The sequence below is a fragment of the Balaenoptera physalus genome (assembly GCF_965194825.1).
Source record: "Balaenoptera physalus genome assembly, chromosome: 8".
Lineage (NCBI taxonomy): Eukaryota > Metazoa > Chordata > Mammalia > Artiodactyla > Balaenopteridae > Balaenoptera > Balaenoptera physalus.
In genome coordinates this window covers 16037390-16051847 of record NC_138887.1, presented here as the reverse complement: position 1 = coordinate 16051847, position 14458 = coordinate 16037390, and the positions used below count along the sequence as shown (strand labels likewise).

The window sequence follows — 14458 nt, the reverse complement described above, 5'->3', positions numbered from 1 at the left end:
TAAGCCCGGTGAATCGACTTTGTGCTAGAAGAGGATCAAATGCTTGAGATCGTAAATGACGGTGGCATTAAAAGTATGTTTGAGACAACTTTAAATCTCCATACGTTCTGGATTAAAGTCAAGGTGGGATATCCTGAGACTGCCACGAAAGCACTGAAAAGCCTGCTTCCGTTTCCAGCATCCTATCTTTGTGAAGCAGGGTTTTCTGCAGTGACAGCAACCAAAACGAGATTACGGAGTAGACTGGACATAAGCAACACACTTCAGGTGTCAGTGTCTCCCATCACCCCCAGATGGGACCGTCTAGTTGCAGGAAAACAAGCTCAGGGCTCCCACGGATTCTGCATTATGGTGAGTTGTATAATCATTTCATTATATATTACAATGTAACAATAGCAGAAATAAAGTGCACAATAAATATAATGCGCTTGAATCATGTGAAACCAACCATCCCCCCACCCCCACCTCCCCGGTCCGCGGAAAAACTGTCTTCCACGAAACCGGTCCCTGGTGCCAAAAAGGCTGGGGACCGCTGTATTACAGTAGTTATAGGTTTGGGTTCCTTACATTGGATCATAGCAAACTGTAAGGATAAAAGTTAGGTTTCTTCCTGTTCTCTATTAAGAGAAATAATTTTGAATTCTAAATAGTAATACACTGAAATAATAAGAGTGAAAATAATTCACCTGAATAGTAGTTTAGATTTTTATTTTTTAAACTGAATATCTTCTTTTAAAGCTCTTTAGTATTTTTCCCTTTTTCTCTCATATTCTCTTACTTCCTCAGAATTCATTCTCTTGAAATTTGCTCGCTTATAAAGACAAAATGAAGTAAAAGTACAAAGAAATGACAAGTGAGGACCTACCTGAAGTCTTGCTAGTTGAGCAGTACGGGCTACTATTTTATTGTATGGCTCAATAATTTTTGCTTTCATCCTAAAGGAAAAACAAAAAGAGGAGTGACAAAATCATCTTCAAAATATCAATGGATAAAAATCTTTCCATTTCATTTATTTACAAAATGAACAACAGTACCTATCAACAGCTCCCTGTAAAGCCCCAATTCTTGTCTGCATCATCTGAAGGACACCTAGGAAAACATAACAGCTTACGTTACTTTACAAATTTACAAGGTTTCAAATTGGGTAAAAAGTTAAAAGAAAAAAATAGAGAAATTTTTCCATTTTTTTCTGCCGTCATCATAATCCAACCAATATCTTTTACCTAGACTATTGCAAAAACCTCTGACTAGTCTTCCCCGTCCTAACCTTGCTCCACTAACGAAGTCTGACAAGGAATGGGAAGTGACTGCTTAATGGGTACAGGGTTTCCATTTGAGGTGATGAAAAAGTTCTGGAACTGGACAGTGATGGTTGCACAACACTGTAAATGTAATTAATAGCACTAAGTTATATAGTTTAAAATGGTTAAAGTGGTAAATTTCATGTTAATGTGTATTGTACTACAATTACAAAAAAAGAAGCGTGGGACTTCCCTGGTGGCGCAGTGGTTAAGAATCCACCTGCCAATGCAGGGGACACGGGTTCAAGCCCTGGTCCAGGAAGATCCCATATGCTGCAGAGCAACTAAGCCCATGCGCCACAACTACTGAGCCTGCACTCTAGAGCCCGCGAGCCGCAACTACTGAGCCCATGAGCCACAACTACTGAAGCCCGCACGCCTAGAGCCCCTGCTCCGCAACAAGAGAAGCCACCACAATGAGAAGCCCGTGCACCGCAATGAAGAGTAGCCCCTGCTCGCCTCAACTAGAGAAAGCCCACGCCCAGCAACGAAAACCAAACACAGCCAAAAAATAAATAAAGAAATTTATTTTAAAAATTATATTTAAAAAAAAAAAAGCCTGAGTGATCTTTGGAAGTGCAAATTATAACACTCATCTGCTAAAACCCTTTCCCAGTCTCCCCTTCCCTCTATGTTAAAACTAAAGTCCACGGCTTGGTCTACAAGGCCCTGAACAATCTGGAAATGAGGTACTCTCCTCCTGGTATACTCTCTCTAACCCCCAATGCTAGATAAATAATAAATATGGACAGCAAGTATATTATTGCCTTTACTCTCTACTTACATAACATGATGAAGAACTGTTTATAAAATTGTAAAATTATTTTCAGGAAGATAGATCTTAAATTTTACTTTTTTATATGCCTAAAAATGGGCTTTCCAATATTACAGATTTAATTATTTTGAACTATATTCCTTAAAACTCAGTTTCTATACTCAACTGGCATAGCTGTACTTTTGAAACATAGCATTCTAAATAAATTTAAGTATAGAATGTTGTCATATTAGATGAAGTAATTTAAGAATCAACTAATACTCCTATCTGCATACAAATATGTTTTAATATGGCTCAGTCCAATAGAATCCTTTCTGGACCCAAGGATTTCTGCCGGTATTATGGTTCACTGACCTTAAACCTCCAAGAATGAACTGGCTTTCCTTGTTATCATCACTTCCTCACATCTTATTCTCTCCACAACCCACTCGCAACACCTTTCACACATATGCCACCAAAACAGATCTTGTCAAGGTCACCAGAAATCTCCAAGGTGCCGAATTCTATTGTCAGTTCTGTCTTGATCTTGTTTAACTCTCAGAAATTCATGACACGTTGAACCACTCCCTCCCTAAAACATTTTTTTCTCTAGGCTTCCAAGTCATCACCCTCCTGGGTTCCCTCTGATGGCATTGGTTGCTCCTACTCCTTCTCTGTTAGATCTCTACATGCTGGAGTACTCCAAGATTTGATCCTCAGCCACCTTCTCTTCTCCATCTAGAATCTCTCTTAGGGATTTCATTCAAACCCAATGTTTTCAACACTATCTGTTCAATAAAATACTGATTTTATATACACACATATGTACATACATCTATATAGATTTTCTTTATGCCTATACACACACACACACACACACACACACACAAATCTCTAGCCCTGAACTTTCTTATGACAAATTTAAGACACGCAAGATAACTTCTGCCCCACCATGATCCTCTCCAGTGTGATGCATCTCAGTTACTCATACCATCATCTATCCAATTTTTCAGACTAAAATCTTAGGAATCACTGTTGGTGACTTTTTTCCCTCAGACCTTTCATTTCCCATCAACAAATCCTATCAGCTCTACCCCCATTTTATCCCATTCACTTCTCTCTCTTTACATCCACCACTAATTCAAGGCACCATCAATGTCTACTAATCTAATAGCTTCTAAGTTGGTACCCCAGATTCTACTCTTGCCTTCTCATAGAGCCACCAGAGAAAACTTTTTAGAGCATTAATCACATAACATCTCTAATTAAAACCCTCCAACTGTTTACCATTGCATTTAGAATGAAAATCAAAATTCCTTCCCAAGAACCTCATCTACAGTTCTTTCCCTCATTCACTAAACTCTAGTCATACTAGCCTTTTCTTTCTGCCCTTCAAACGTGCCACGCTAATTCCATTTATTGGTCCCTCAGCTTACCACACTCTCCTCCCCAGATAGTCATGTGGTAGCTCTTTCTCATCATTCAGATCTCAGTTCAAATGTCATCTTCTCAAAGAAGCATCTCCTGCCCATCCTAGCTAGTAAGAAACTCCCATTCTTCTACCTCATCATCTATTTTATTTTCTTTTAGGACTTAAAAGTACCTGAAGTTCCCCACTTACACATTTTTTTTTTTTGGTCTAATTCCCTACCTAGAACATAAATATCATGAGAATAGTGACTCTATTGTTCACAGGTGCCTGGTATCTAACAAGTTCTCAATTACTATTTGACTGAGAGAGCAAATAAATGAAGAAATTAGGCTATCTCTTTTTAATAAAATAGGCTTAATTAAATATACCTCCAAACTCCATAAGGACAGGGACTCTGTATACTGTTACAGTTGCCTGGAATCTAACAAATTCTCAATTAAAATTTAAATGCATAAATAAACAAAAAATGAAGAGAGAGTAAATTTTAATAAAATAGGCTAAATAAATATATCTCCAAATGAATTACATGGCCAAAATTTTAAATATATAGGAGAAAAAGCAGATAAAGTAGAAGTTGGGATAATACTCATTTTCAAATACATAACACACATCTCAAAAAGTTTAATAAATGATTAGAAATACACATCATGCTAAAATGAATACTAACTGATTCATACTTTGGCTTATGTTCAAATAATCTGGAGAATATTCTTAGATTATCATAGGAATTCAGAGAAGTCAGCCTTTGTACTGTACACAGTCACCCAATGGATAGTCATTCTAACTCAGTCTAACAGCATATTTTAAATATTTTAATCACTAAAAAGCACTCTGGGGAAAATCAGCACACTATAGAACTAAACACATATAGGGAACTCCCTGGTGGTCCAGTGGTTAGGACTCGGCACTTTCACTGTCATGGCCCAGGTTCAATCCCTGGTTGGGGAACTAAGATCCTGCAAGCCATGTGGTGTGGCCAATTTAAAAAAAAAAGAAAAAGAAAACCACAATGAGAAGTATTTCTGTTGTGATGATTCACCTACAACTATATACACTCAAAATCAACGTACTACCGTGACATCCCTATGGGTTTCTATAAAGGAAAAAAACCTTTACTCATTTGTTTACAAAAATTACCATTAAAAACAAGGTATTATTTACTTGCTTCCAGAAACATACAAAAATATGAGAGAAAGAAAATTAATTTTCCGTAGTAAGTCAGTACCTAGAGCCTCTTAATTTTCCCACGAACATAGTCTGATATCTATCCTAAATATTCAAATAACAAACCGTTATTTCCAAAATACTATGTTCTTTATCAGGATGCCTTAGAAACAGTGCACATGCTGAAAATAACATCTTTGAGTGCACATAAGAAATACTAGAGGAAGCATTAAAGAATATTGCATCACAGAAAGCAATATCCTTCTTCCTTAAGAATTTCATCAACATAGGGAAGAATCACTTGGCTTTCTTTTGATGTGCAATGATTAACAGTAATCACAAGTGATAATGGAAAATACAATATTAACATTTCATATTTATGAGATGTAATTTAATTTAATAAAGAGAGAGTGAAAAATTCATAAAAGATGTCAAACAAAAATAAGAGAGTTCATAATAAAAATCCAATGTATTATTATTCTACTATACTTTCATTTTTGAAAAGCATTTCAAAGAAAGCCAAACGTAAGGAAAGAATTCAAGCCTATTTCCACTACTTTGGTGGAGTTGATTTTGTTTTTGTTTCTGTTTTTGGCCACGCCACGCGGCTTGCTGGATCCTAGTTCCCCAACCAGGGACTGAACCCGCGCCCATAGCAGTGAAAGTGCGGAGTCCTAACCACTGTAACCACTGGAATTCCCCTGCTTATTTGTTTTAATTAACTAACAGTTACAAAAGCACTAAATATTGCCAGGAATTGTTCCAGGCATTGTGTTAACTCATTTAATCCTCTAAATAACATATTAGTACATATTAATACTCCTCCTTTATAGATAAAACTGAGGCACAGAAAGGTTAAGTAAGTTGTCCAAAGTCACACTTCTAGTAGGTGGGAAAGCAAGGATTTAAACCCGGAGAGTTTAGCTCAGGGATCAGCAAAGTTTTATTAAAGTTTTGTTGGAACACAGCCACACACATTCGTTTCCATACTACCTGGCTGTTTTCACCCTGCAACAGCAGAGTTTAGTAGTTGCAACAGAGACGGTATGACCTTCAAAGTCTAAAATATTTACTTTCTGACCCTTCACAGGAGAAGTTTCCAAGCCCTGGGTTAGCTCTGTATAATGTATAATAGTTAATGGAAATATACCTTCCAAAGACTCAATCCCAGTTGCTTGTGCCAATAAATCTTCATGTCTTGCAACGACCTGAAAATCAAGAATGAATAATCAGCACTGCAAGTATTAAGTATTTTAATTTGTAACCACAAAGTAGAACTGAAGGTCTCTCTCTTTATGGAAAGTGGGAAAATGCTAATACAAAAAATACAGGTTATAAAGGTGTGTTTGAGCTGAATGACTGGTGGGAACACAAACACGCTACAGCTCAACACACAGCCAAAGACGTCTTTTCATTAGCCCCGTGGTTTCCTAGGGGGATGTGCAGAAGGAGTTGTGCCCAAACTGAAAAACAAAAAACAGCTAATTCTTGCCACACTAATTAATACATGCTTCCCTTTTAAAGAGTGTTTTCAAACATCAGGTTCTTTTAGTTCTTGCATTTAATTCAGCATCAAGACCACATTCTAATTTGGAAAGATAAAGCAGAGTCAGCACCTCCCTAAACATCTCTCTGCTTCCAGCTTCCTAATGTCACAGCAAATCCTCTTCCTTGCAGAAGACTGGTATTTTTAAGAAAATTAGGGCAGTGTGAATAGTCATATCAAAAAAAAAAAACAAACCCATAGAAGTTAAGAGTTAAAGGCTACATGCAAGAGAGTCCTAGAAACACCAAGAAATCAAGCAAATCTTTAGAACAATGCAGGAATCCTTATTATTTTGTATGCTTTATTACAATGAATAAGAAGTTTCATGTCTAGTCTGTAAACTGAAGCTCCTAATCAGCAAAGATTCATTCAATGGAATGCATAAATCCTCTACTTTGTCCTGTTTCACATGTCACTTGTCATTCTAGCAAGTTCCTCTATCACATATCTAAAATAAGTGCTACTTTTGGTCTCCTATGTCTCTTATCCAGAAGACACCTGAGTTCTCCCCAGTCCACTGATATGGTCATGAATGTGTCCATCCTAACAAGATGAATATTTTTCTAATTCTCTATTCTTTGTCCCTTGTGATACTCTGGAAAGGCTGAAAAGCCTAAAACTACAATCTCATAGACTCCCCTGCGGTCAACTGGATGAATTTCCAAGAGATTCAGAAGACAGAAGAAAGAGGAAAACTATCTTCCCATTACTGTTTCAGCTGGTAAGCAAAGTCCTGAGACCTGAGGATTTAGAGACAGTTGAGATAGCCCTATAGATCATTCCAGAGTTCAGTTACCAAGCATCCAGAAGCTGAACTTTAGCAATGGCATGGGAGGTAACAGCAGGAGCTTCCAGGTCTCTGTGTTGCATTTGTGGTAGATCCTTCAACTCATTCCATTAGCTATCCATCCAATCCTCTGTATTAAATATCTTCCTGCTTTAAATACCTAGAGCAGTTTCTGCTTCCTGCACTAAAACCCTGACTAATACATACTTCGGTACATCTTTTGTAATTTTAATCATCTCAATGATATTTTAAACTATTTTTATTATATTTTATTTACTGGTTTGGTTAGCATTATCCCAATTTTGCTTCTGCAGAAAAACAATTGTAGCAGGTTCAGATCTCATACCAGGAATCAGAGACTTCCTCCACCCTACATCCAGAACCACTGTAAGTATAACTTGCCCCCTCTAGGAGATGTTAAATAGATTTTAAGTTTTTATTGATTCCTTCAGAGAAGGTACTATATGCAAAGAATAAGGAAAATGCCAACAAAAAGGCAGAAAGAATTTCAGGTGGCTCCTGCAAAAAGCTACCCCCTGAGAAACCTAGGCAGAATTAAGCGCATTTTCCCCTGCTCCCACAGACACTTTGTACTATTCTATTTAAAACAAGCATCACTTGCCTGTCATTATTCCTGCCTGTATCTGCCACTGGTCTGTGAATCCTTGGAGAGCCAGGAAATGTTTTCATTTTTCTATCCGCACAGCCTAAAGCAAAGCCTGACAATTAAAACTGTCCTATAAATGTTTCTCAATAAGTATTGATCTCTAATTATATAATCAGAATTTTAACTGACCTTAAAAGTCATCCCAGTCCGAACCAAGCTGCTTTTTTTAAAGAATTGTCTATAATATATACTTCTATCTTTTTTTTTAATAAATTTCTTTATTTTTTATTAATTTTATTTTTGGCTGCGTTGGGTCTTCATTGTTGCGCGCAGGCTTCCTCTAGTTCCGAAAAGCGGGGGCTACTCTTTGTTGCAGTGTGCAGGCTTCTCATTGCGGTGGCTTCTCTTGTTGCGAAGTCCAGGCTCTAGGTGCGCAGGCTTCAGTAGTTATGGCACGTGGGCTCAGTAGTTGTGGCTCGTGGGCTCTAAAGCGCAGGCTCAGTAGTTGTGGCACACAGGCTTAGTTGCTCCACAGCATGTGGGATCTTCCCGGACCAGGGCTCGAACCAGTGTCCCCCTGCATTTGCAGGCGGACTCTTAACCACTGTGAAACCAGGGAAGCCCCAAACTGCTCTTTTAATTGATAAAGTAAGACACAAAAAACGTAAGGGAACATGTCTCATTACACCAGATCTAGGTTTCCTGGAAAATAGTTCATTTATTCATGCAATTTGTTCATTCATTTAAATATTTAAGTGCCTACTCAGAAAGAAAGGCAACACTAGGAAGTACACCATAAAACCACCCTATAAAAATCACAGAATTTTAGAAGAGGAAGGAACCTTCAAGATTTTCTACTACAATCTCCTCTTCCCCCTTATTCACTCCAACCCATTCCATAGGTTTTTCTCCTTTTTTTAAAAAAAAAAGCAAGACTCAAAGGCATTACATGATATGAAAGGTAACAGCACAACTGAGATTCGGACCTATCTCCTAACTCCCCTCATTGTGTTCTATCCACCACAAATTTACCAACTTTCTGTAATTTCATCAAATGTTACATTTTGTACTCATAAAGTGTGAACTGCTGATCGGAACATCCCAGTTTTTCTTATTCACACTGTTCTGCTTCGAAAATTCCATTTTCTATTATCTTTATCAAAGACATCCTATTTTTTGCCTACCTATATTCTCTCCATATCAGTTAAGATGATGAAAACAAAGTATGAATAAAAGGTTTTGGAGAGATGGGTATATCCATTTTTCAAATAACAAAAAGTAGTTTACAGAAAACTTTTCAAAGATATACTTGAAAAATATACATTTGTTCATGTAAATATGCATTTAGATTAAATAATAAAAGGATTATAAAAATGATATATTATCACTCTGGGTTGAATAAATTGTATGATCCAGAAAATTGGAATTACCTGTAAGTGCAGTTCTTTATCCAACTGACTGATTCCTTGGGCAAGTTTTGCTAGTTGTTCAGCAATTACAGCTTGATGAATAGATTGAGAAGTATAAGTCTTTACATCAAAGTCTTCATTTAAAAAATCACTATAACACTCTGGGAAAAAAACAAGAAAAAATCCTTATTAATTACACTGCACCAAACCACAGATATTAAACAACAGAACAATTATAATCATAGTTAACATATTTTGAGGTCTTTCTATACACCAGAAAGTACTGAAAAGGCTTTCTGTTGTAAATGAGAAGGAAGAGGAGGTAGCAACAGCAGAAGAGACTGGTAAAATTCACTACAAACTTACTACGCGTCAGGCACTGATATAAGCACTTTATACGTACTAACTCATTCAATGTTCACACAACCCTGTTGGAACTATCATTCTCCCCATTTCACAGGTGAAGAGACAGGCACAGACAGGACATGCAACTTGTGCAACCTCACTGTTTGAACCCAGGCAGTGTACCTGCAGATCCCACGCTCTGGACTGCTATGCATATTCCTAAAAGCTAGTTTTTAATCAGTGAGTCAAAAGGAAAATATTGAGCAAAAGATTGAAGAGAAAAAAAAAACTACTAACCACAGCTTTTAACACAAAAAAACAAGGTCACTGACAATGACAATAGGAAAACTGACTGTATTTGATAATTATGGTCTCCAGCATCTCCAGACTGATGCACAAATACTATTATAATAAAGTGAATCTGAAATTGTAAGAGAAGTAGGCAAATGCAAACTTACAGGTATTACTGAAATTTTGGATTTATGGGTGAAATAAGTAAATGGAAAGAGAAACCATGTTTAAAGTAGACCCCTAAGAGAAAGAAAAAAAAGGGACTTCCCTGGAAGTCCAGTGGTTAAGAATCCGCGCCTCCATCGCAGGGGGCACGGGTTCGATCCCTGCTCAGGGAACTAAGATCCCACATGCCACGCGGCACAGCCAAAAATTAAATAAATAAAAATTTTAAAACAAGAAGTGATGCTAGATGTTAAGAAGATATCTTTCTGTACAGAAATCCACAAATTTGTGGGTGGAACGAAAGTGGAGAGAATTATGAATGAAAAATAGATACACAGAAGTGAAGTCAATGTAGGTATAAACAATTATCTCCTAGCCATATGGCAGATATACGTAAGACTGCCTTGACAGAGATTATGAAACTAACAAGCTATAAAATAGAGTACTTATAAGAAAACTTCAATTGTCTATATCCACTATAATGTATACTCCATGAGGGCAAGTTCTTTGTTTTGTGTACTACCACACCCATAGAGCCTGAACAATGCCTGACACATGACAGATGTTCAATACTGGTTGAATGCATGAATTAATCCGTGTATCAGCTGCAAGTATCATTCTGCTAAAAGCAAAGACTCATTCTTGACTACTCTCAAAGTGTAGTGGAGTGAAAGAAGGAAACTGCTACTTTGGCCTTAATTCTTAGAACCCCATTTCCTTCGAGTTTGCCAAGTAGTTCTCAGAATTAAGAATCCTGTCAGGCAGATAAATGGAGAAGGCTATTCCAAGAAGGAAGGTTTAGAGGCAGCAAATGTAATGGCATATTTTGAGGAATAAGGATAATACTGACTTAAGTATGTCTAGATCACAGTGTGTGTTGGGCAGAAAGGGTAAAGAATGATAGGATTTGAGGTTCCAAAGGAAGGTTGGGGTGTAGTTTGAAAAGAGGCTGGTAAAATATCCAAAATGTTCAGACTATTTCCCATTTAAGGTTTTAAAGCCAAGAAAGAGCTCTGTTAGCCTTGTGTTGTAGAACAGCTTCTGGCAGCTGTATGGAGGATGATTGAAAAGGGATTAGCCACGCGGTGGTGTGCTGGGGCTGGCTCGGATTGGCTCCTGACAGCCAACTGCTAATCTCTCAGGAATTGTGTGAAACAGTTGACATCACATGTAGGTATCTTAAAATTGACCATGGTAAGGGTATTTACACTATGAAAATTAGCATACACTACAAAATCAGGGCTTCTATTTTCCCAGGATGCTAATTTACCAACACACCCATGGAATAGAGCCACAGAGGCCAGTAAGGTGCTATGTTAACAGCCCAAGTGACAGGATGAAGACTAAGATAGTAGCAGTAAGACTGTCAAGGAAGTGACAAATTTGACAAATATTCAGACACTATAATGTACAGGACTTAAAGAGACAAGCTGAAAGATGGGTGATTAGGTAGACCAAGAATTAAAGGATGATTCCCAAGTTTCTTGATTAACTGACATAGGGAATTCAGTTTTGCATGAAGTAGTCCACCAGGAATCTTTGTATAAAAATGAAGATGAATGTACCCCTGCCTCCAAGGAACTGATAACCTACATGGGAACAAGCACACATCTAAGCTACGTGGGAACAAGCACACATCTAACTTACCACACACAATTAATAATTAATACAATTAATGGTAACAGAGACTACCAGAGGAAAAGGTTAGAGGAGAGGGGTTAAAAAAAAAATTCATTTCACTTTTTCATGTGCAGAACCTACACTATTTGTTCATATGCAGATTTTTATATGTAGAATTAGTAGTGCTTGTTCACTGTCAAGACAGAAGTGTCCAGTAGAGAATGGTTCTATAGCTCAGAAGAGAGGTAAGGGCCATATGTGTATATCTGTATAGATATTAATTTTCAAACTATGAAAAAAAGACCAGATGATTTAGGAAGACATTTTAGAATGCACAAAAAAAGGAAAATGGGAATGACAGAGTTCAGAAGCAGGAAAACACCAAAATTTTGGGGTAGATAGAAGAAATGAAAGCAATCAAAGAAATTAAGCATTCAGAGAGAAAGAAAAACAGGAGAGAATGGCAAAAAACCAAAAGGGACAGCTTAAAGAAAGTCAGTAGTGTCGAAGATCTTATAAAGATCAAACACAATGAAGGCTGAATACTGGCCATTGGATTTGGCATCTGAAGACAGACTGTCCTTCATGCTTCTCTTTTAGCTTTCTCATGCCTATAGGAGGCACATCAGAAACACCTCACAAAATTTCAAACTACGCATCCGCTGACCAACTCTATCAATCCTATCCTCTATCACTGGCAGACCCCTGACACAGTGGATCACTGTTACTGATGGAAATGTTTAATTCCTTAGGAATGTTGTGGGAGGGAAGAGTGGAGTGAACCACTGAATTAGGGGCGAAATGAAGACGACGAGCATCTAAAGAAAGCTGAAAAAGAACATTTAGAGAATTAGGAAATTTTAAAAAAAAATGGAACACGGCACATGGAGGCAAGTATTTCGAGAAAAGATTCAAACCCTTCATAAGTTCAAGTAAGATAAGGACCAAAATAGTGTCCATTTGATTTATCCACAAGAAAGTCACTGGAGACCTTGGCAAAGCGATTTCAATGGCATAGAATGAGGGTAACTGGGTCCTTGAGGAGACAGGAAGAAAATCCAGAGCACCAAGGGGAGGGACTGTCCTTAGGAAGGAATGGAGACTTCACTTCTTTTATAATTGAAAATACAACAGAAAAGAAGGAGGAAAGGATGACTGCAGGTTCAGGCTTAGTTTATAGGTTTAACCGCAAGAAATGGAAGAAGCGCATATCTAATAGATTCTTATTTTTTTTTTTTTTTTTTTTAGGGAACTTGAAAACCATTTGTTGAGCTTGAAGGGAGTGGTTTGAAAAGAGTAGATTGAAATAATTATTGTGGAAGATGGGAAAAAGAACCAAATAGGAAAATACAGACAGCAGAATTGGGGACTGTTTACCCGCCAAAACCTGATTACAATTCCTGGAATGCATCCAACTGAAATAAATACCCATGCGCGGCATGTACTGTTTCCTCCACTTCACCTGGGAGAGTCCTATTTACACCTCAAAACCAACTCCACCTAGAAAGCCTTTCCTGACACTCCCTTAAACCACTCCCAGTTATCATCCTCTTTTGTATTAATGTTTTACTTCGTATACAATTCTACTGCTACCCTTACAACACTATATTACGGTGCCTACCTTTATAACTCTACAGGACTATTTCTCCTACCAAAATGGTGAGCTACTTGAGGGTGGGAATTGCGTATATATCAGGAGCTCAAAACTTGGTTAACCTGAATTTAAATTAAGGTACAAAGATACATTAGCCAGAGATCCTAACCTAGAGAATATGATCTAGTTCAGAAAACATCAATAGTAACTTTTTACAAAAGTATGTAAATTATAATCAGAAAGCAAGGAATTAAGGGCAATAATAAAACATACAACACAGAAAACAAACAGTACTTTAGAACTTTATTTCATTCGTTTATAACCTATTTTGGTCTACATATGTGTGCGTATGCTTCTTTACTGTGATGTTCAATTTTTAAAAACCACTTACTCTGCACCTACTGTAGGCAAGGTACTGTTATTAACTCTGCAGAATATAAAAAGGGGTTTTACAATGAAGTAGAAAAGATTAAGTACACTAATTATTTTAATACAAGGTTGAACGTGATGGAGATTAGGGAAGAAAATTAAGAACAGATGAGAAGGATCTTAGAAATTTGAACTTTATTCTGAAAGAAAAGAGGTTTGAGGCATGTTAACTTCATTAATACAATTTTATGTGTTTCTCAAATGTACTATGTCTAACTTATCTTCTTATTTCTAGAAACTTCTATCCAAAACTATCAATAAACTTGATTGCTATATTCAATACATATAGTTAATCCCAGCCTGAATGAATGCTCCGAACCCTCCCCCACGTATGGCTGTGGATAAACGACTTGTAAAAAAAAAAAAAAGCGAGCTTGTAAGTGGGGCCACCTGTGCAGTCCAAAAATTTATTAACAGGGGGATGTTTCCAACTCTACCTACAAATGAGACCCCCTTCATCAAGCGCTTGTAATCTGCTCTAGGTCTTACACTTCTCATGGAATCAAACGCTTCACCCTTTGGTCAAGAACTGCGGTAGCAGTGGGTCAACGGGGGCGGGAACTCGGGACATTAGCGAAGGCCCAGGAGCGTGGAGGGCAGAGTTGAAATGAGGAGCCTCCAGAAATCAGGTGTCCCCAGGACACCCGGAAGGGAAGGGGACAGCAAGTCCCTGGAGAAACAGGTTGGCTAGGCCAGCACCCAGACGCCAGGGGGCCGGGCGGAGGGGAGTGGTCACGCCGAGACAGGAAAACTTTCTGCAAAGCTTAGGGTTGAGTCCACCACTTGGGCCCAGGTGCGGAGCAGGACAATCCCCCAACCCCATGGCCCGGCCAGACCCCGACTCCTTACCGTCCTGCAAGAGCTCCCGGACAGTCGCTGCAGCCGCTCCGGAGCCCAGAGCCGGACGGCCAGGCAGAGCGAGTCCGCCGTCGCCACCTTCCATGTTGGCAGGTGCCGGGGAGATGGCGTCAGCAGCGGCGCGCCCCGCCCAGGTCATGACGCAGAATCCCGGCG

General features: G+C 38.3%; 1 protein-coding gene across 2 annotated transcripts in view; it reads right to left on the bottom strand.

Annotated features, from left to right (window-relative positions):
* Positions 1-14430, bottom strand: part of COG5 (component of oligomeric golgi complex 5) — a 282079-nt gene extending 267649 nt beyond the window's left edge. For both annotated transcript variants that reach the window (XM_082473463.1, XM_082473464.1), the window contains exons 1-5: positions 14294-14430; positions 9022-9161; positions 5802-5859; positions 1035-1089; positions 866-935 (exon numbers count right to left, since the gene is read on the bottom strand). In XM_082473463.1, the coding sequence (XP_082329589.1) occupies positions 866-935; positions 1035-1089; positions 5802-5859; positions 9022-9161; positions 14294-14387 (417 nt within the window). In that variant the 5' untranslated portion in view covers positions 14388-14430. The remainder of the gene's footprint in view (positions 1-865; positions 936-1034; positions 1090-5801; positions 5860-9021; positions 9162-14293) is intronic.
* Positions 14431-14458: the final 28 nt, after the last annotated feature.